The 23,722-nt window shown below is 44.4% G+C and overlaps 1 protein-coding gene across 1 annotated transcript in view; it reads left to right on the top strand.

The window, feature by feature from the left end:
- LOC135510292 (protein Shroom4-like) overlaps window positions 1–23,722 on the top strand; it is a 104,073-nt gene that overhangs the window by 61,536 nt on the left and 18,815 nt on the right. The window contains 1 exon segment of the mRNA XM_064931104.1: window positions 19,012–19,209. Coding sequence (XP_064787176.1) covers window positions 19,012–19,209 — 198 coding nt within the window.

Consider the following 23,722-nt stretch of genomic DNA (forward strand, 5'->3'; position numbering starts at 1 on the left):
CTGCTGAGGACCTCCCATCCTCTCTCCTCCTCTCTCCACATACCTTACTGAGGACCTCTCCTCCTCTCCTCTCCTCTCCTCTCCTCTCCTCTCCTCTCCTCTCCTCTCCTCTCCTCTCCTCTCCTCTCCTCTCCTCTCCTCTCCTCTCCTCCTCTCTCCTCCTCTCCTCTCCTCTCCTCTCCTCTCCTCTCCTCTCCCCTCCCCTCCTCTCCTCCTCTCCTCTCCTCTCCTCTCCTCTCTCCTCCTCTCCTCCTCTCCTCCCCTCCTCTCCTCTCTCCTCTCCTCTCATCCCTATACTCTGCTGACAAATCAAATGAATTCATAAAGCCCTTTTTACATCAGCTGATGTCACAATGTCCTGTACAGAAACCCAGCCTAAAACCCCAAACAGCATGCAATGCAGACATAGAAGAATGGAGGCTAGGAAAAACTCACTAAAAAGGCAGGAACCAAGGAAGAAACCTAGAGAGGAACCAAGCTCTGAGCATTGGACAATCCTCTTCTGGCTGTGCCGGGTGGCGATTGTAACAGAACATGGCCAATATGTTCAAACGTTCATAGATGACCAGCAGGTTCAAATACTAATAATCACAGTGGTTGTAGCGGGTGCAACAGGTCAGAACCTCAGGAGTAAATGTCACTTTTCATAGCCGATCATTCAGAGTTAGAGACAGCAGGTGCAGTAGAGAGAGAGAGTTGAAAACAGCAGGTCCAGGACAAGGTAGAACGTCCAGCGAAAAGGTCACGGTTCTATACCCGCAGGCAGAACAGGTCAGGGTTCTATACCCGCATGCAGCACCGTTGAAACTGGAGCAGCAGCACGACCAGGTGGATGGGGACAGCAAGGAGTCGTCAGGCCAGGTAGTCCTGAGGCATGGTCCTAAGGCTCAGATCCCCAGAGAGAGAGAGAATTAGAGAGAGCATACTTAAATTCACACAGGACACCGGATACGTCAGGAGAAATACTCCAGATATAACAGACTGACCCTAAACTACTGCAGCATAAATACTGGAAGCTGAGACAGGAGGGGTCGGGAGACACTGTGGCCCCATCTGACGATACCCCCGAACAGGGTCAACCAGACAGGATGTAACCCCTCCGACAGCCCCCACACCACTAGAGGGATATCTTCAAACTACCAATTTTCTACCCTGAGACAAGGCCGAGTATAGCCCACGAAGATCTCCCCCATGGCACGAACACGAGGGGGGCGCCAAACCGGACAGGAAGATCATGTCAGTGACTCAACCCACTCAAGTGACACACCCCTCCTAGGGATAGCATGGAAGAGCACCAGTGACCAGTGACTCAGCCCCCGGGTTAGAGGCAGAGAATCCCAGTGGAGAGAGGGGAACCGGCCAGGCAGAGACAGCAAGGGCGGTTCGTCGCTCAAGTGCCTTTCCGTTCACCTTTACACTCCTGGGCCAGACAACACGCAACCATAGGAACTACTGAAGAGATGAGTCTTCAATAAAGACTTAAAGGGAGAAACAGAGTCTCCGTCTCTCACATGGATAGTTAGACCATTCCATTTAAAAAATTGAGCTCTATAGAAGAATGCCCTGCCTCCAGCTGTTTGCTTAGAAATTCTAGGGACAGTAAGGAGGCCTGCGTCTTGTGACCATAGCGTACGTGTAGGTATGTACGGCAGGACCAAATCAGAAAGATGGGTAGGAGCAAGCCCATGTAATGCTTTGTAGGTTAGCAGTAAAACCTTGAAATCAGCCCTTGCCTTAACAGGAAGCCAATGTAGAGAGGCAAACACTGGAGTAATATGATCACATTTTTTTGTTCTAGTCAAGATTCTAGCAGCCGTATTTAGCACTAACTGAAGTTTATTTAGTGCTTTATCCGGGTAGCCGGAAAGTAGAGCATTGCAGTAGTCTAACCTAGAAGTAACAAAAAAAGCATGGATACATTTTTCTGCATCATTTTTGGATAAAAAGTTTCAGATTTTTGCAATGGTACGTATATGGAAAAACGCTGTCCTTGAAACAGTCTTGATATGTTCGTCAAAAGAGAGATAAGAGTCACAGTTTTATTTGAGGTGACTGTACAACCACCAAGATTAATTGTCAGATCCAACAGAAAATCTCTTTGTTTCTTGGGACCTAGAACTAGCAACTTTGTTTTGTCGGAGTTTAAAAGTAAAACATTTGCAGCCATCCACTTCCTTATGTCTGAAACACAGGTTTCCAGGGAGGGCAATTCAGGGGCTTCACCAGGTTTCATCGAAATGTACAGCTGTGTGTCGTCCGCATAGCAGTGAAAGTTAACATTATGTTTACGAATGACATCACCAAGAGGTAGAGATATAGTAGAGATATAGTATTAAAAAACTTGAGTGTCCCCCTTGATCCTAGGTCCTGGCAGTGTTGTGCAGACTCAGGACAACTGCTGAAATAAGCAGATTTAAAGAGGAGCCCGTAATTTGCTTTCTAATGATCATGATCTTTTCCTCAAAGAAGTTCATGAATGTATCACTGCTGAAGTGAAAGCCATCCTCTCTTGGGGAATGCTGCTTTTTAGTTAGCTTTGCGACAGTATCAAAAATACATTTTGGATTGTTCTTATTTTCCTCAATTAAGTTGGTAAAATAGGATGATCGAGCAGCAGTGAGGGCTCTTCGATACTGCACGGTACTGTCTTTCCAAGCTAGTCGGAAGACTTCCAGTTTGGTGTAGCAGCAGTGAGGGCTCTTCGATACTGCACGGTACTGTCTTTCCAAGCTAGTCGGAAGACTTCCAGTTAGGTGTAGCAGCAGTGAGGGCTCTTCGATAAGGCACGGTACTGTCTTTCCAAGCTAGTCGGAAGACTTCCAGTTTGGTGTAGCAGCAGTGAGGGCTCTTCGATACTGCACGGTACTGTCTTTCCAAGCTAATCTGAAGACTTCCAGTTTGGTGTAGCAGCAGTGAGGGCTCTTAGATACTGCACGGTACTGTCTTTCCAAGCTAGTCGGAAGACTTCCAGTTTGGTGCAGCAGCAGTGAGGGCTCTTCGATACTGCCCGGTACTGTCTTTCCAAGCTAGTCGGAAGACTTCCAGTTTGGTGTAGCAGCAGTGAGGGCTCTTCGATACTGCCCGATACTGTCTTTCCAAGCTAGTCGGAAGACTTCCAGTTTGGTGTAGCAGCAGTGAGGGCTCTTAGATACTGCACGGTACTGTCTTTCCAAGCTAGTCGGAAGACTTCCAGTTTGGTGTAGCAGCAGTGAGGGCTCTTCGATACTGCCCGGTACTGTCTTTCCAAGCTAATCTGAAGACTTCCAGTTTGGTGTAGCAGCAGTGAGGGCTCTTCGATACGGCACGGTACTGTCTTTCCAAGCTAATCTGAAGACTTCCAGTTTGGTGTAGCAGCAGTGAGGGCTCTTCGGTACGGCACGGTACTGTCTTTCCAAGCTAGTCGGAAGACTTCCAGTTAGGTGTGGCTCCATTTCCGTTCCAATTTTCTGGAAGCTTGCTTCAGGTCTTCAGGTATTTTCTGTATACCAGGGAGCTAGTTTCTTATTGTAGTATCTGGGATCTACATCTGTTTATATTAGTTACTGTGCTGTTACTAAGCAGTAATGCATTACGGCAGTGTTACGTTACTACACCTAATAGGAAATGCACATGTGCACTGGGGTGCCGGGATCTGTAGAGCACGAGGGGTTTTGACTAAACGAAAACTAACTGTACTCCCGTCTCCTGCCTGGTCATTTCTCCACAACACAAATATTACACTTATGACAAATGTTATTTGTTTTCAGGGGTGCGACTGCAGGGTTTTACACAAGGTTACATTGAGTCCCTCAGGTGGTTAACAGATTTTTGTCCTCTGACGTCCTTGGGTAGGTGGAGGGAGTCTGGAAGGGCATCTAGGAATCTCTGGATTGTCTTAGAATTGATAGACTTTTGATAATCCTTGGTTGGGGTCTGAGCAGATTATTTGTTGCGATTGCGAACGCAATAAAATGGTGGTCCGATAGTCCAGGATTATGAGGAAAAACATTTAGAATGTTTACAAAACTGGGTCCAGAGTATGACTGTGGCAATGAGTAGGTCCAGAGACATGTTGGACAAAACCCACTGAGTCGATGATGGCTCCGAAAGCCTTTTGGTGTGGGTCTGTGGACTTTTCCATGTGAATATTAAAGTCACCAAAAATGTGAATATTATCTGCCATGACTACAAGGTCCGACAGGAATTCAGGGAACTCAGTGAGGAACGCTGTATATGGCCCAGGAGGCCTGTAAACAGTAGCTGTAAAAAGTGATTTAGTAGGCTGCATAGATTTCATGACGAGAAGCTCAAAAGACAAAAACGTGGTCATTTTCTTTTAGAGGGGGGGGGGGTAATTTGCTATCGTATATGTTAGCAACACCTCCGCCATTGCGAGATGCACGGGGGCCTCATTTAACACAGTAAATTCATCAGGCTTAAGCCATGTGTCAGTCAGGCCAATCACATCAAGATTATGAACAGTGATTAGTTCATTGACTATAACTGCCTTGGAAGTGAGGGATCTAACATTAAGTCGTCCTATTTTGTAATGTGAAATGTCACGATCTCTTTCAATAATGACAGGAATGGAGGAGGTCTTTATTCCAGTGAGATTGCTAATGCGAACACCGCCATGTTTAGTTTTGCCCAACCTAGATCGAGGCACAGACACAGTCTCAATGGGGATAGCTGAGCTGACTACACTGACTGTGCTAGTGGCAGACTCCACTAAGCTGGCATGCTGGCTAACAGCCTGCTGCCTGGCCTGCACCCTATCTCATTGTGGAGCTAGAGGAGTACGAGCCCTGTCTACGTTGGTAGATAAGATGAGAGCACCCCTCCAGCTAGGATGGAGTCCGTCACTCCTCAGCAGGTCAGCCTTGGTCCTGTTTGTGGGTGAGTCCCAGAAAGAGGGCCAATTATCTACAAATTCTATCTTTTGGGAGGGGCAGAAAACAGTTTTCAACCAGCGATTGAGTTGTGAGACTCTGCTGTAGAGCTCATCACTCCCCCTAACTGGGAGGGGCCAGAGACAATTACTCGATGCCGACACATCTTTCTAGCTGATTTACACACTGAAGCTATGTTGCGCTTGGTGACCTTACATCGTTGGTGCTGACGTGGATAACAATATCCCTATACTCTCGCCAGTTTTAGCCTTAGCCAGCAACATCTTCAGATTAGCCTTAACGTCGGTAGCCCTGCCCCCTGGTAAACAGTGTATGATCGCTGGATGATTCGTTTTAAGTCTAATACTGCAGTTAATGGAGTCGCCAATGACTAGAGTTTTCAATTTGTAAGAGCTAATGGGAGGCTTCAGTGTCTCAGATCCCGTAACGGGTGGAGGAGAGACCAGAGAAGGCTCAGCCTCAGACTCCGACTCGTTGCTTAATGGGGAAAACAGGTTGAAAGTTTCTGTCGGCTGAATGAGCGACACCGGTTGAGCGTTCCTACAGCATTTCCCTCCAGAAGACATGAGAAAGTTGTCTGGCTGTGGGGGCCGTGCCTCCAGAAGACATGAGAAAGTTGTTCTGTTGCAGGGACCGTGCCTCCAGAAGACATGAGAAAGTTGTTCTGTTGCAGGGACCGTGCCTCCAGAAGACATGAGAAAGTTGTTCTGTTGCAGGGACCGTGCCTCCAGAAGCTGTGAGAAGTTGTTCTGTTGTGGGGACCGTGCCTCCAGAAGCTGTGAGAAGTTGTTCTGTTGTGGGGACCGTGCCTCCAGAAGACATGAGAAAGTTGTTCTGTTGTGGGGACCGTGCCTCCAGAAGCTGTGAGAAGTTGTTCTGTTGCAGGGACCGTGCCTCCAGAAGCTGTGAGAAGTTGTTCTGTTGTGGGGACCGTGCCTCCAGAAGCTGTGAGAAGTTGTTCTGTTGCAGGGACTGTGCCAGGGGATTTATACTACTATCTGTACTTACTGGTGGCACAGAGGCTGTTTCATCCTTTCCTACACTGAAGGTACCCTTGGCTAACGATTGCGTCTGAAGCGGGCCTTGTAGTACAGCTATCCTCGCAGTAAGGCGATCGTTCTCCTGTATATTATGAGTACAGCGACTGCAATTAGAAGGCATCATGTTAATGTTACTACTTAGCTTCGGCTGGTGGAGGTCCTGTAGAACCATGTCCAGATAAAGAGTCCGGGGGGGGGGGGGGAAGTTGAGTGCGGGAAAAAGAAAATTGTAATTAAAAATTAAAAACAGTAATGTTGCCAGATACCCAATACCTCTCTCTCCTCTCTCCTCCTCCCTATACTCTGTTGATAACTTCTCCTCCTCTCTCTCCTTCTCTCTCTCCTCCTCCCTATACTCTGTTGATAACTTCTCCTCCTCTCTCTCCTCCTCTCTCCTCCTCCCTATACTCTGTTGATAACTTCTCCTCTCTCTCCTTCTCTCTCTCCTCCTCCCTATACCCTGCTGAGGACCTCACCTCCTCTCTCTCCTCCTCCCTATACCCTGCTGAGGACCTCTCCCCCTCTCTCTCCTCCCTTCTATACTCCGCTGAGGACCTCTCTCTCCTCCTCTCTCTCCTCCCTATACCCTGCTGAGGATCTCTCCTCTCTCTCCTCCTTATACCCTGCTGAAGACCTCTCTCTCATCCTCACTATACCCTGCTGAGGACCTCTCTCTCCTCTTCTCCTCCTCTCTCTCTTTCCTCCCTATACCCTGCTGAGGACATCTCCTCATCTCCTCTTCTCTCTCCTCTCTCTCCTCCTCTCTCTCCCCCTCCCTATACCCTGATGAGGACCTCTCTCTCCTACTCTCTCTCCTCCCTATACCCTGCTGAGGACCTCTCTCTCCTCCTCTCCTCCTCTCTCTCTCCTCTCTCTCCTCCTCCCTATACCCTGCCAAGGACCTCTCCTCATCTCCTCCTCTCTCTCCTCTCCTCCTGTCTCTCCTCCTCCCTATACCCTGCTGAGGATCTCCCATCTCTGTGTTGTTCTGTCACTACTCAGTAAAGGGTAAGATAACACTAACCTGGCTGGACTCTACAATAACACTAATTTCTTCCTTCTCTCTCTCTCTTGTTCTCTTGTTTCTACAGTTCCAAAACTGGTGTCTGTCCCTCCTGCCATCCCTCCCATTTCTCTCTCTCACGAGTCTCACCCCCTCTCTCTATCACTCCCTGTTTCTTTCTCTCTCTTCCCCCTTCTCTCTACCCTTCCCTCTCTCTCTCTCCCTCCCTCCCTCCCTCCCCTCTCTCGTTCCTAGACAGGAAGTACCTCTGCATATTTCTCTGTGTGGAACAATAACAGTGTGGAACTCTGGGTATTATTTTAAAAGCGTCCCAATCTTTATCTGCTCCGAACATAGCTTCCCCTCTCTCTCTCTCGCTCTCTCTCTCTGTCCCCCCAACAGTATCCTGCCTAGAGAGGGGGAGGGAAGATGGGGTGGAGGCAGACAGACCAATGACAGAAGCAAGGGAGGGTGAGAAGGGGAGAGAGAGAGAGAGAGAGAGGGAGGGACGGTGAGGAAGGGAGGGATGGAGGCTGAGGTTTGTCAGTTGGTTTTTCCTCAATTGGTGTCTAGGTCAGTTGAGATGGATGACACAGAGAGAGAGGGACAGAGTGGACTTTGAACACAGTCTGATTCTGCTACTGGAGGACTACTCATAGGAACAGAACTACTCATAGGAACATAACTACTCCTATGAACAGAACTACTCCTAGGAACATAACTACTCATAGGAACAGAACTACTCTTAGGAACAGAACTACTCCTAGGAACAGAACTACTCCTAGGAACAGAACATAGCTCTCTTAATGAGGCCAGCGAACTGGGAGATGAGAAAAGGTGAGAAGAGGGTTGACAACTTCTTAGAGGAACTTATCTCAACATTTTTTATCATCTGTGTTCCTGGCTTCTTTTCAACATTGCAGTGGAAGGGTTATGTTGAAGACTTTGTGGAGAAACAGTACAGTAGTCGGATCACCCTGTTTGGGCTAAGCCCATTTTTGTGTGCTGTGTCGGATGGGAGATACTTGGGCGTCTTATAAGGGCGGCTCTCAGACCAGTCTATGGATGAATTAATAGTTGACCCAGACCCAACAGACACTGTTCTAGAATCAGGTATGTCTAGAGACATCCTCTGTGTGGAGCCACTCTGGTAAGTTATGGACAGACTCTAGAACAGTCAGAAAGGATTGTATGTTTCCTCTATTCATCTCCTTTAGCTCTTCTCCAGTCTGTCTTCTATCGGTCTCCCCTCTGTGTACGAAATCCTACTTTACTCCCCTCTGTGTACTAAATCCTACTTTACTCCCCTCTGTGTACTAAATCCTACTTTACTCCCCTGTGTTTCCAAAATTCTACTTTACTCCCCTGTGTGTACTAAATCCTACTATACTCCCCTCTGTGTACTGTGTACTAAATCCTACTATGTTCCCCTCTGTGTACTGTGTACTAAATTCTACTTTACTTCCCTATGTGTACTAAATCATACTTTACTCCCACGTGTATACTAAATCCTACTATACTCCCTTCTGTGTACTAAATCCTACTATACTCCCCTCTGTGTACTGTGTACTAAATCCTACTTTACTCCCCTCTGTGTACTGTGTACTAAACCCTACTTTACTCCCCTCTGCGTACTGTGTACACAAAGCTACTTTACTCCCCTATGTGTACTGTGTACTAAATCCTACTTTACTCCCCTCTGTGTACTGCGTACACAAATCTACTTTACTCCCCTTTGTGTACTGTGTACTAAATCCTACTTTACTCCCCTCTGTGTACTCTGTACTACTTTACTCCCCTCTGTGTACTCTGTACTACTTTACTCCCCTCTGTGTACTGTGTACTAAATCCTACTTTACTCACCTCTGTGTACTGTGTACTAAATTCTACTTTATTCCCCTCTGTGTACTGTGTACTACTTTACTCCCCTCTGTGTAGGGTGTCTAGTATCAGTCAGCTGTTTCCCTCTTACACAGTGGTAGTCTGTGTTCAACATCAGCTGTTTCCCTGTTACACCGTGGTAGTCTGTGTTCAACATCAGCTGTTTCCCTGTTACACAGTGGTAGTCTGTGTTCAACATCAGCTGTTTCCCTGTTAGACAGTGGTAGTCTGTGTTCAACATCAGCTGTTTCCCTGTTACACAGTGGTAGTCTGTGTTCAACATCAGCTGTTTCCCTGTTACACAGTGGTAGTCTGTGTTCAACATCAGCTGTTTCCCTGTTACACAGTGGTAGTCTGTGTTCAACATCAGCTGTTTCCCTGTTACACAGTGGTAGTCTGTGTTCAACATCAGCTGTTTCCCTGTTAGACAGTGGTAGTCTGTGTTCAACATCAGCTGTTTCCCTGTTACACCGTGGTAGTCTGTGTTCAACATCAGCTGTTTCCCTCTTACACAGTGGTAGTCTGTGTTCAACATCAGCTGTTTCCCTCTTACACAGTGGTAGTCTGTGTTCAACATCAGCTGTTTCCCTGTTACACAGTGGTAGTCTGTGTTCAACATCAGCTGTTTCCCTGTTACACAGTTAGACATTGTATCTGGATGTGCAGTATTCCCTCCTCCTACCTCTGGTTTCTATCCATTATATTTCTAGATGGATGGTTGCCTGGCTACACGTGATCTTGTTATATTTGGGTCACAGTGAAGCATTCAGCTACTGTAGACTAATTGTATGTCCGAAATGGCAATCATTCCCTATATAGTGCACTACTTTTGACCAAAGCCATATGCTTCCTCTCTCTCTCTCCCCCTAGGGATTAGGGAGTCATTGGGATGCTCACTGTGCTTATAAATAGAACTAAGGACAGGTTTGTCTTGTGAGGTTGATTTGCTTTCCTGAATGTCTGACTGTGTCCGTCACTGACTGGTTTGCGGTCGCTAATCACGTTAACTGCGGTTTGTTCATCGGGGGGGGGGGGACTAGGTCAGTGTTCATCTGTCTTACTGTAACAACAGGTCAGTGTTCATCTGTCTTACTGTAACAACAGGTCAGTGTACCTCTGTCTTACTGTAACAACAGGTCAGTGTTCCTCTGTCTTACTGTAACAACAGGTCAGTGTTCCTCTGTCTTACTGTAACAACAGGTCAGTGTACCTCTGTCTTACTGTAACAACAGGACTAGGTCAGTGTTCCTCTGTCTTACTGTAACAACAGGACTAGGTCAGTGTTCCTCTGTCTTACTGTAACAACAGGTCAGTGTTCCTCTGTCTTACTGTAACAACAGGTCAGTGTTCCTCTGTCTTACTGTAACAACAGGTCAGTGTTCCTCTGTCTTACTGTAACAACAGGTCAGTGTTCCTCTGTCTTACTGTAACAACAGGTCAGTGTTCCTCTGTCTTACTGTAACAACAGGACTAGGTCAGTGTTCCTCTGTCTTACTGTAACAACAGGTCAGTGTTCCTCTGTCTTACTGTAACAACAGCACTAGGTCAGTGTTCCTCTGTCTTACTGTAACAACAGGTCAGTGTTCCTCTGTCTTACTGTAACAACAGGTCAGTGTCCCTCTGTCTTACTGTAACAACAGGACTAGGTCAGTGTTCCTCTGTCTTACTGTAACAACAGGACTAGGTCAGTGTTCCTCTGTCTTACTGTAACAACAGGTCAGTGTTCCTCTGTCTTACTGTAACAACAGGTCAGTGTACCTCTGTCTTACTGTAACAACAGGACTAGGTCAGTGTTCCTCTGTCTTACTGTAACAACAGGACTAGGTCAGTGTTCCTCTGTCTTACTGTAACAACAGGTCAGTGTACCTCTGTCTTACTGTAACAACAGGACTAGGTCAGTGTTCCTCTGTCTTACTGTAACAACAGGTCAGTGTTCCTCTGTCTTACTGTAACAACAGGACTAGGTCAGTGTTCCTCTGTCTTACTGTAACAACAGGACTAGGTCAGTGTTCCTCTGTCTTACTGTAACAACAGGTCAGTGTTCCTCTGTCTTACTGTAACAACAGGTCAGTGTTCCTCTGTCTTACTGTAACAACAGGACTAGGTCAGTGTTCCTCTGTCTTACTGTAACAACAGGACTAGGTCAGTGTTCCTCTGTCTTACTGTAACAACAGGTCAGTGTTCCTCTGTCTTACTGTAACAACAGGTCAGTGTTCCTCTGTCTTACTGTAACAACAGGACTAGGTCAGTGTTCCTCTGTCTTACTGTAACAACAGGTCAGTGTTCCTCTGTCTTACTGTAACAACAGGTCAGTGTTCCTCTGTCTTACTGTAACAACAGGACTAGGTCAGTGTTCCTCTGCCTTACTGTAACAACAGGTCAGTGTTCCTCTGTCTTACTGTAACAACAAGTCAGTGTACCTCTGTCTTACTGTAACAACAGGACTAGGTCAGTGTACCTCTGTCTTACTGTAACAACAGGACTAGGTCAGTGTTCATCTGTCTTACTGTAACAACAGGTCAGTGTTCCTCTGTCTTACTGTAACAACAGGACTAGGTCAGTGTTCCTCTGTCTTACTGTAACAACAGGTCAGTGTACCTCTGTCTTACTGTAACAACAGGACTAGGTCAGTGTTCCTCTGTCTTACTGTAACAACAGGTCAGTGTACCTCTGTCTTACTGTAACAACAGGTCAGTGTACCTCTGTCTTACTGTAACAACAGGACTAGGTCAGTGTTCCTCTGTCTTACTGTAACAACAGGTCAGTGTTCCTCTGTCTTACTGTAACAACAGGTCAGTGTACCTCTGTCTTACTGTAACAACAGGACTAGGTCAGTGTTCCTCTGTCTTATTGTAACAACAGGTCAGTGTTCCTCTGTCTTACTGTAACAACAGGACTAGGTCAGTGTTCCTCTGTCTTACTGTAACAACAGGTCAGTGTTCCTCTGTCTTACTGTAACAACAGGTCAGTGTTCCTCTGTCTTACTGTAACAACAGGTCAGTGTCCCTCTGTCTTACTGTAACAACAGGACTAGGTCAGTGTTCCTCTGTCTTACTGTAACAACAGGACTAGGTTAGTGTTCCTCTGTCTTACTGTAACAACAGGTCAGTGTTCCTCTGTCTTACTGTAACAACAGGACTAGGTCAGTGTTCCTCTGTCTTACTGTAACAACAGGTCAGTGTTCCTCTGTCTTACTGTAACAACAGGTCAGTGTTCCTCTGTCTTACTGTAACAACAGGTCAGTGTTCCTCTGTCTTACTGTAACAACAAGTCAGTGTTCCTCTGTCTTACTGTAACAACAGGACTAGGTCAGTGTACCTCTGTCTTACTGTAACAACAGGACTAGGTCAGTGTTCCTCTGTCTTACTGTAACAACAGGTCAGTGTTCCTCTGTCTTACTGTAACAACAGGACTAGGTCAGTGTTCCTCTGTCTTACTGTAACAACAGGACTAGGTCAGTGTTCCTCTGTCTTACTGTAACAACAGGTCAGTGTACCTCTGTCTTACTGTAACAACAGGACTAGGTCAGTGTTCCTCTGTCTTACTGTAACAACAGGTCAGTGTTCCTCTGTCTTACTGTAACAACAGGACTAGGTCAGTGTTCCTCTGTCTTATTGTAACAACAGGTCAGTGTCCCGCTGTCTTACTGTAACAACAGGACTAGGTCAGTGTTCCTCTGTCTTACTGTAACAACAGGTCAGTGTTCCTCTGTCTTACTGTAACAACAGGTCAGTGTTCCTCTGTCTTACTGTAACAACAGGACTAGGTCAGTGTTCCTCTGTCTTACTGTAACAACAGGTCAGTGTTCCTCTGTCTTACTGTAACAACAGGACTAGGTCAGTGTTCCTCTGTCTTACTGTAACAACAGGACTAGGTCAGTGTTCCTCTGTCTTACTGTAACAACAGGACTAGGTCAGTGTTCCTCTGTCTTACTGTAACAACAGGTCAGTGTTCATCTGTCTTACTGTAACAACAGGTCAGTGTTCGTCTGTCTTACTGTAACAACAGGACTAGGTCAGTGTTCCTCTGTCTTACTGTAACAACAGGTCAGTGTTCCTCTGTCTTACTGTAACAACAGGGCAGTGTTCCTCTGTCTTACTGTAACAACAGGTCAGTGAATCACAAAGTGATTTTAGTACATTAATTTAGTGTACTTAATAACTCACTCTTTCACTTACTGTACGTATGTTTCACATTTAATCACACCAATTATGATAAATATATATTTGTAATAATGACAGTTACAACCAATACTGAATGAAAACTTTTATTTTAACCTAATATTATACATAAATAAAAATAATTTTGTCTCAAATAAATTATGAAACATTCTCAATTTGGTTTAAATAATGCAAAAACACAGTGTTGGAGAAGAAAGTAAAAGTGCAATATGTGCCATGTAAAAAAGTTAATGTTTAAGTTACTTGCTCCGAACATGAGAACATATGAAAGCTGGTGGTTCAATATTCCCAGTTAAGAAGTTATAGTTTGTAGTTATTATAGTAATTATGACGCGTCGACTATTTCTCTCTATACCATTTGTATTTCATGTACCTTTGACTATTGGATGTTCTAATAGGCACTTTAGTATTGCCAGCCTAATCTCAGGAGTTGATAGGCTTGAAGTCATAAACAGAGCTGTGCTTCACGCATTGCTAAGAGCTGCTGGCAAATGCAGTAGTGCTGTTTGAATGAATGCTTACGAGGCTGCTGCTGCCTACCACCGCTCAGTCAGACTGCTCTATCAAATATCAAATCATAGACGCAATTATAGTATAATTATCACAGAAATATGAGCCTTTGGTCGTTTACTTATTCTTTCATTGAAATACGGAACCGTTCCGTATTTTATCAAACGGGTGGCTAAGTCTCAGTCTTAATATTGCTGTTACATTGCACAACCTTCAATGTTATGTCATAATTACGTAAAATTCTGGAAAATTAGTTCGCAACGAGCCAGGCGTCCCAAACTGTTGCATATACCCTGACTCTGCTTGCACTGAACGCAAGAGAAGTGACACAATTTCCCTAGTTAATATTGCCTGCTGACATGAATTTCTTTTAACTAAATATCTATGTTTTAAAAAATATACTTCTGTGTATTGATTTTTTGATAGGCAAAATATGTTTATGGTTGGGTACATTCGTGCAACGATTGTGCTCTTTCCGCGAATGCGGCTTTGTTAAATCATCACCCATTTGGCGAAGTTGAAGTAGGCTGTGATTCGATGATAAATTAACAGGGACCGCATTGATTAGAGTCGTATGAAAAGTTTGGGCACCCCTGACAACTCCCATGATTTCCATGAATGATTTCCAGTAATTTGGGTGTTTGGATCAGCAATTTAATTTTGATCTATCAAATAACTGATGGACACAGTAATATTTCAGTAGTGAAATGAGGTTTATTGGATTAACAGAAAATGTGCAATATGCATCAAAACAAAATTAGACAGGTGCATAAATTTGGGCACCCCAATAGAAAAATCACATCAATATTTAGTAGAGCCTCCTTTTGCTAAAATAACAGCCTCTAGATGCTTCCCATAGCCTCTAATGAGTGTCTGGATTCTGGATGAAGGTATTTTGGACCATTCCTCCTTACAAAACATCTCCAGTTCAGTTAGGTTTGATGGTTGCCGAGCATGGACAGCCCGCTTCAAATCATCCCACAGATGCTCAACCATATTCAGGTCTGGGGACTGGGATGGCCGTTCCAGAACATTATACTTGTTCCTCTGCATAAATGCCCGGGTAGATTTTGAACAGTGTTTTGGGTCGTTGTCTTGTTGAAATATCCAGCCCCGGCGTAACTTCAACTTTGTGACTGATTCTTCAACATTATTCCCAAGAATCTGCTGATATTGAGAGGAATCCATGCGACCCTCAACTTTAACAAGATTCCCAGTACCGGCACTGGCCACACAGCCCCACTGCATGATGGAACCCCCACCAAATGTTACTGTGGGTAGATTCCCAGAATCGGCACTGGCCACACAGCCCCACAGCATGATGGAACCCCCACCAAATGTTACTGTGGGTAGATTCCCAGTACCGACACTGGCCACGCAGCCCCACAGCATGATGGAACCCCCACCAAATGTTACTGTGGGTAGATTCCCAGTACCGGCACTGGCCACACAGCCCCACAGCATGATGGAACTCCCACCAAATGTTACTGTGGGTAGATTCCCAGTACCGGCACTGGCCACGCAGCCCCACAGCATGATGGAACCCCCACCAAATGTTACTGTGGGTTAATTCTCAGTACCGGCACTGGCCACACAGCCCCACAGCATGATGGAACCCCCACCAAATGTTACTGTGGGTAGATTCCCAGTACCGGCACTGGCCACACAGCCCCACAGCATGATGGAACCCCCACCAAATGTTACTGTGGGTAGCAAGTGTTTTTCTTGGAACGCTGTGTTCTTTTGCCGCCATGCATAACGTCCCTTGTTATGACCAAATAACTCAATCTTTGTTTCATCAGTCCACAGCACCTTATTCCAAAATGAAGCTGGCTTGTCCAAATGTGCGTTTGCATACCTCAAGTGACTCTGTTTGTGGCGTGTGTGTAGAAAAGACTTCTTCTGGATCACTCTCCCATACAGCTTCTCCTTGTGCAAAGTGCGCTGAATTGTTGAACGATGCACAGTGACACCATCTGCAGCAAGATGATGTTGTAGGTCTTTGGAGGTGGTCTGTGGGCTGTTTTTGACCGTTCTCACCATCCTTCGCCTCTCTGATATTTTACTTGGCCTGCCACTTCTGGCCTTAACAAGAACTGTGCCTGTGGTCTTCCATTTCCTCACTATGTTCCTCACGGTGGACACTGACAGCTTAAATCTCAGCTATAGCTTTTTATAGCCTTCCTCTAAACCATAATGTTGAACAATCTTTGTTTTCAGGTCATTTGAGAGTTGTTTTGAGGCCCCCATGTTGCCACTCTTCAGAGGAGATTCAAAGAGAACAACAACTTGCAATTGGCCACCTTAAATACCTTTTCTCATGATTGGATGCACGTATCTATGAAGTTCAAGGCTTAATGAGCTCACCAAACCAATTGTGTGTTCCAATTAATCAGTGCTTAGTTACAGATATTCAAATCAGCAGAATGACAAGGGTGCCCACATTTTTGCATAGCCTATTTTTCACATCTGATTTAATTACGTACAACTTAATATCGCTACACTAAAAATCTTTGTCTGGACAAAACCCCAGTACTCAGCTTTTATTAGGAAATGAATGGCATGTCATTGTGATCATTTTCTGTGACGACAGAGTTAATTATTATGCAGCCTAAGAGGGGTGCCCAAACCTTTTCATACAACTGTATATGCAACGCAGGACAAGCTAGTTAACCTACTAGTATCATCAACCATGTGTAGTTAACTAGTGATTATGTGAAGATTGATTGTTTTTTATAAGATACGTTTAATGCTAGCTAGCAACTTACCTTGGCTCCTTGTTGCACTCGCGTAACAGGTGGTCACCCCGCCACGCAGTCTCCTCGTGGATCGCAATGTAATCAGCCATAATCAGTGTCCAAAAATGCTGATTACCAATTGTTATGAAAACTTGAAATCGTCCCTAATTAATCGGCCCTAATTAATCAGCCCTAATTAATCGGCCATAATTAATCGGCCCTAATTAATCGGCCCTAATTAATCAGCCATGCCGATTACTCGGTCGACCTCTAATATATACATCCACAGATATCTCTCTTCCTCAGTAGCCAGATATCTCTCTTCCTCAGTAGCCAGATATCTCTCTTCCTCAGTAGCCAGATATCTCTCTTCCTCAGTAGCCAGATATCTCTCTTCCTCAGTAGCCAGATATCTCTCTTCCTCAGTAGCAGATATATTTCTTCTTCAGTAGCCAGATATCTCTCTTCCTCAGTAGCCAGATATCTCTCTTCCTCAGTAGCCAGATATCTCTCTTCCGCAGTAGCAGATATATTTCTTCTTCAGTAGCCAGATATCCTGCTCTTCTTCAGTAGCCAGATATCCTGCTCTTCTTCAGTAGCCAGATCAGTAGGCAGATTTATTGCTCTTCTTCAGTAGCCAGATATCCTGTTCTTCTTCAATAGCCAGATGTCGCTCTCTTCTTCAGTAGCCAGATATCTCGCTGTTCTTCATGAGACAGATATCTTTATCTTCTTCAGTAGCCAGACATCTCACTCTTCTTCTGTAGCCAGATCAGTGGCCAGATATCTCTCTCTTCCTCAGTTGACAGATTTTTAAATGATTTTTGTTAATGTATTACTTAGTGTTTGTTTCACAACTCTAGTTAAACAGATCACATTCTAAGTACAGTATATCTCTAAATCCAGTATAGGCCAGTTTCCCAGGCACAGATTTAGTCTAAAAAGCTAATTTCAAAAACCCTACATCGAAAAATAGCAATTTTTTCCTAATTCCTTTCTGTATTAACTTCTTCAATCATTCCAGACCTAATCTGGGCTCCTTTAACATTCCTGGGAAAAAAAACGAATCTTGGATCCATTGTTAGTCCTGGAATAGAAAATAATAGTGTTTGTTCTATACGGTCTGGGAACTCTCTTTCCATAATTCCGGAACCATTCCCAAGGGTTCCAGGTTCTGACTCTGAGGGACATTTTCAGGGAAGGGACAATCATCCTGGCGCGCACACACAACCATCCTGAGAGGACTACTGTGTTTACTTTAAGAATGGCTTTCAATTATATTGGTCATTAACATAATTATTCCCAAAGTGTTGCGACATCTGTCTTGCCAGGTCCCACATTCTTCCTCCGTCAGGGTTCTTCCTCCTCTGACATATTCCCAGAATTCTGTGTTTTAGTGTGTTTTCACCACCGGTCGGCACTCTCTCTCCTGAGAGGAGAACATTTGCAAGTTATTCCGGGAGGTTATTCTAAAGTTATTAATAGCAGAAATAATAATGGGCTATTCATGAGCGGGAACCTCCCGGGAACTCAGTGATGTTTGTTCCAGGCTCCTACCTAGCGTGCACGTGAAACACTGTGCACGTGAAACACTGTGCACGTGAAACACATGGGCCGGCTGGGCAGGGCTTTATATATATATTCTACTACACTCCAGGGATTATTATGATTGTGATTATGATGATGATGATGATAATGATGATGATGATGATTATTATTATTATCATTATTATTATTGTTATTATTATTATTATTATTATTATTATTATTATTATTGTCATTATCATTATCATTATTATTATTGTTATTATTATTATTATTGTTATTATTATTATTATTGTTATTATTATTGTTATTATTATTATTATTATTGTTATTATTATTATTATTGTCATTATCATTATTATTATTGTTATTATTATTATTATTGTTATTATTATTATTGTTATTATCATTATTATTTATTATTATTATCATCATTATTATTATTATTATTATTATTACAATTGTTATTATCATTATAATTATTATTAATATTATAATTATTAATATAATCATTATTACTATCATTATTATTATTATCATTATTATTATTATCATTATTATTATTGTTATTATCATTATTATGTATTATTATTATCATCATTATTATTATTGTCATTATTATGTATTATTATTATCATCATTATTATTATTATCATTATTATTATTGTTATTATCATTATTATTTATTATTATTATCATCATTATTATTATTATTATCATTATTACTATTGTTATTATCATTCTAATTATTATTAATATTATAATTATTAATATAATCATTATTACTAGCATTATTATTATTATTATTATTATTATTATCAATATCATTATTATCATGATTATTATCATCATTATTTTTATTATATCATTATTATTATTATTATCATCATCATTATTATTATATCATTATTATTATTGTTAATATCATTATTATTGTGATTATTCTTTTTATTATTTGTACTATTATTGTGCTTATGATTATGATGATGATGATGATTATTTTTAGGGAATATTTGTGGGAGCAGCAGGATACCTGGGCCTACGTTTGAAAGCTCTGAATGATTTACTTCTTACTCCTGTGTGTCTGACTTGTCTTTCTAGGTGTTCAGTATATTGTTTGTGCATACTGTCTGTGTGTATTACAATAATAATAATTATTATACACTCTCCCTCACCAGTGTGTGTTCTCTGTCTCTCTCTCTTTCTCTGTCTCTCTCTCTCCAGACGCAGTATACCTGTGATCAGGCCTCACTCCTGGCATCTGACCAGGCTGTCATCATCAGAGTCCCCCCCCAGTTCTACCCCTCTCCCCGCTCTCCCTGCCGACACCCTCCCCCCTCCTCCCCCCCCTGCCCCCCCCTCTGCCATGCAGCTCCACCCTGGGCCCTACACACTACCCTGGCACTCGACAGCAGACACCAGGTATCACCCAGACAGACATGTACACACACACACACATCTGTACATACTGAGTACAACAGGTGTCTACTGTAGCTGTATGCAGACAGATATTCATTAAGCAGAAATGTGTCCCATTAAACAGTCAGACGCTATAATCCTTTAAACAGCTATTACTGGACAGGATTGTGTTGTTGTGGGTGCACGTGCCTATCTGTGCTGTGTGTATAAGGGTGTTTGGGTACACACAGTCCTGTGGGAGTGTATTGTTGGGTAGGCCAGACCAGGGGAATTTTGTTCTGTGACGCGTTTCCAAAGATTAACACACAGACAGACAGACACACAGACAGACACACAGACAGACACACAGACAGACACACAGACAGACACATTTACATTTACATTTAAGTAATTTGGCAGACGCTCTTATCCAGAGCGACTTACAAATTGGTGAATTCACCTTATGACATCCAGTGGAACAGCCACTTTACAATAGTGCATCTAAATCATTTAAGGGGGGTGAGAAGGATTACTTTATCCTATCCTAGGTATTCCTTAAAGAGGTGGGGTTTCAGGTGTCTCCGGAAGGTGGTGATTGACTCCGCTGTCCTGGTGTCGTGAGGGAGTTTGTTCCACCATTGGGGGGCCAGAGCAGCGAACAGTTTTGACTGGGCTGAGCGGGAACTGTACTTCCTCAGTGGTAGGGAGGCGAGCAGGCCAGAGGTGGATGAACGCAGTGCCCTTGTTTGGGTGTAGGGCCTGATCAGAGCCTGGAGGTACTGCGGTGACAGACACACAGACAGACACACAGACAGACACACAGACAGACACACAGACAGACGGACGGACGGACAGACATCAGTTCTAAAGCCAATAGCAGCCATCACACCGGATAATAGAAAGCTGTTTTCAGACAGGCATCGATTCACACATTCCTCTCTGGCTGATCATAGATTTAAAGGACCTCCAAAGACTTCTGTCTATTCCCCTGGTCCAAAGTAGTGCGCTATATAGGGAATAACGTGCTTCCCTCACGGCACCCTATTCCCTACATAGTGCACTACTTTTGCTGAAAATACCCTAATGGCACCCAGCAGGGATACTTTTCAGACAGACGTTGATTCAGACATTACTCACTGGATGATTATCCAGACGATCAAAATGGCTGATCACATTACTGAGCCTGACCCAGGCGAACTGTCCTGAGCTGTCCTGGGCTGTCCTGGGCTGTCCTGAGCTGTCCTGGGCTGTCCTGGGCTGTCCTGGGCTGTCCTGAGCTGTCCTGGGCTGTCCTGGGCTGTCCTGAGCTGTCCTGGGCTGTCCTGGGCAGTCCTGGGCTGTCCTGGGCTGTCCTGAGCTGTCCTGGGCTGTCCTGAGCTGTCCTGGGCTGTCCTGAGCAGTACTGGGCTGTGAACACACACACACACACACACACACACACACACACACACACACACACACACACACACACACACACACACACACACACACACACACACACACACACACACACACACACACAGCGGTTCCTCTTTGATAACTATCAATGGGGTAATTCACTACAATTACCCCTAATTGTTTTAACAGGCTTAGATAGGCCAGTGTTTATGTATCTCCCCCCCCTCCACACACACACACACAGCTAATGCTAACACACACACGCGACACACACACACACACACACACACACACACACACACACAGCTAATGCTTTTAACTGGCATAATAGATGGGCTGGAGCTACATAAAGCTGTAGTCGCTCGGTGCTGCAATTCCAAAAATTGTTCAGGCCTGTCCTTGCCCCCCCCCCCTCCTCCACACACACACTGCAACAGCTGATCAGACACATTCTCCTGGCATAACAGGACACGGTGACTCCCAGAACATGTGGACAAACAGAGGAAGACTGTTAATAAATGGAATGCCCGTGTGTGTGTTCCTTTCGTACGTTCTGACAAAAGTTCCAGAACGCCCTCGTATGTAGACACTATATTATTGACTTTCTCACAGACTCCTCTTCGGTGATGGCATTAAGTGTGTGTGTGTGTGTGTGTGTGTGTTGTGACTATCTAGGGAAAGGGGATACCTAGTGCAACTGAATGCATCTTCCACATTTAACCCGACCCCTCTGAATCAGAGAGTTGCGGAGGGCTGCTTTAATCAACGTCCACATCATCGGTGTCCGAGGAGAAGTTGTGGTTTGGGGGTTAACTGCCTTGCTCAAGGGCAGAACGGCAGATCTGTTCAACTTGCCAGCTCGGGGATTCGAACCAGCAACCTTTCGGTTACTTAACCGCTAAGCTACCTACCTCCCCTAAGCTGAGCTATGAGCATTTTTTGTGAACGTGTATGCGTGTTTATGTGTCTGTGTGTGTCTGTGTGTGTGTGTCTGTCTGTCTGTCTGTCTGTCTGTCTGTCTGTCTGTCTGTCTGTCTGTCTGTCTGTCTGTCTGTCTGTCTGTCTGTCTGTCTGTCTGTCTGTCTGTCTGTCTGTCTGTCTGTCTGTCTGTGTGTGTGTGTGTGTGTGTGTGTGTGTGTGTGTGTGTGTGTGTGTGTGTGTGTGTGTGTGCAGTGCGGTTGTTTATGTGTGTGTGTGCTGTGCGTCTGTGTGTGTGTGTGTCTGGGTGTGTATGCGTGTGTCTGTCTGTGTGTGTGTGTGTGTGTGTGTCTGTGTCTGTGTGTGTGCAGTGCTGCTTTTTGTGTGTCTGTGTGAGTATGCGTGTGTCGTGTGTGTGTGTCTGTGTGTGTATGCGTGTGTCTGTGTCTGTGTGTGTCTGTGTGTGTATGCGTGTGTGTGTCTGTGTCTGTGTGTGTGTGTGTACAGTGCGGCTGTTTGTGTGTCCACTCTGATTCAGAGTTGGTATTCCTGTCATGTTCCTCATCATTCCCTGATGGAGTGTTCATGAGGGAGGGGATGTCATTTCCCCTGGTTACCACCTCATTTCCTGTCTCTCTCTACCGCAACGCAGCAGAAATCCCCGACTGCTTAAAGAGGCTACCATTCAAATCTTCTCTTCCTTCTTTTCCAACCTTAAAATGTTTCAAACCATGTGTGGAATACAGTAAGGCAGACAAACCATGTGTGGAATACAGTAAGGCAGATTAACCATGTGTGGAATACAGTAAAGCAGATTAACCATGTGTGGAATACAGTAAGGCAGATTAACCATGTGTGGAATACAGTAAGGCAGATTAACCATGTGTGGAATACAGTAAGGCAGATTAACCATGTGTGGAATACAGTAAGGCAGATTAACTATGTGTGGAATACAGTAAGGCAGATTAACCATGTCAAATAAAATAAAATTTTATTTGTCACATACACATGGTTAGCAGATGTTAATGCGAGTGTTGCGAAATGCTTGTGCTTCTAGTTCCGACAATGCAGTAATAACCAACAAGTAATCTAACTAACAATTCCTAAACTACTGTCTCATACACAGTGTAAGGGGATAAAGAATATGTACATAAGGATATATGAATGAGTGATGGTACAGAGCAGCATAGGCAAGATACAGTAGATGGTATCGAGTACAGTATATACATATGAGATGAGTATGTAAACAAAGTGGCATAGTTAAAGTGGCTAGTGATACATGTATTACATAAGGATGCAGTCGATGATATAGAGTACAGTATATACGTATGCATATGAGATGAATAATGTAGGGTAAGTAACATTATATAAGGTAGCATTGTTTAAAGTGGCTAGTGATATATTTACATCATTTCCCATCAATTCCCATTATTAAAGTGGCTGGAGTTGAGTCAGTGTCAGTGTGTTGGCAGCAGCCACTCAATGTTAGTGGTGGCTGTTTAACAGTCTGATGGCCTTGAGATAGAAGCTGTTTTTCAGTCTCTCGGTCCCAGCTTTGATGCACCTGTACTGACCTCGCCTTCCGGATGATAGCTGGGTGAACAGGCAGTGGCTCGGGTGGTTGATGTCATTGATGATCTTTATGGCCTTCCTGTAACATCGGGTGGTGTAGGTGTCCTGGAGGGCAGGTAGTTTGCCCCCGGTGATGCGTTGTGCAGACCTCACTACCCTCTGGAGAGCCTTACGGTTGAGGGCGGAGCAGTTGCCGTACCAGGCGGTGATACAGCCCGCCAGGATGCTCTCGATTGTGCATCTGTAGAAGTTTGTGAGTGCTTTTGGTGACAAGCCGAATTTCTTCAGCCTCCTGAGGTTGAAGAGGCGCTGCTGCGCCTTCTTCACGATGCTGTCTGTGTGAGTGGACCAATTCAGTTTGTCTGTGATGTGTATGCCGAGGAACTTAAAACTTGCTACTCTCTCCACTACTGTTTCATCGATGTGGATAGGGGGGTGTTCCCTCTGCTGTTTCCTGAAGTCCACAATCATCTCCTTAGTTTTGTTGACGTTGAGTGTGAGGTTATTTTCCTGACACCACACTCCGAGGGCCCTCACCTCCTCCCTGTAGGCCGTCTCGTCGTTGTTGGTAATCAAGCCTACCACTGTTGTGTCGTCCGCAAACTTGATGATTTAGTTGGAGGCGTGCGTGGCCACGCAGACGTGGGTG

The sequence above is a fragment of the Oncorhynchus masou genome, chromosome 23, assembly GCF_036934945.1.
Source record: "Oncorhynchus masou masou isolate Uvic2021 chromosome 23, UVic_Omas_1.1, whole genome shotgun sequence".
In the NCBI taxonomy this organism is placed as follows: Eukaryota; Metazoa; Chordata; class Actinopteri; order Salmoniformes; family Salmonidae; genus Oncorhynchus; species Oncorhynchus masou.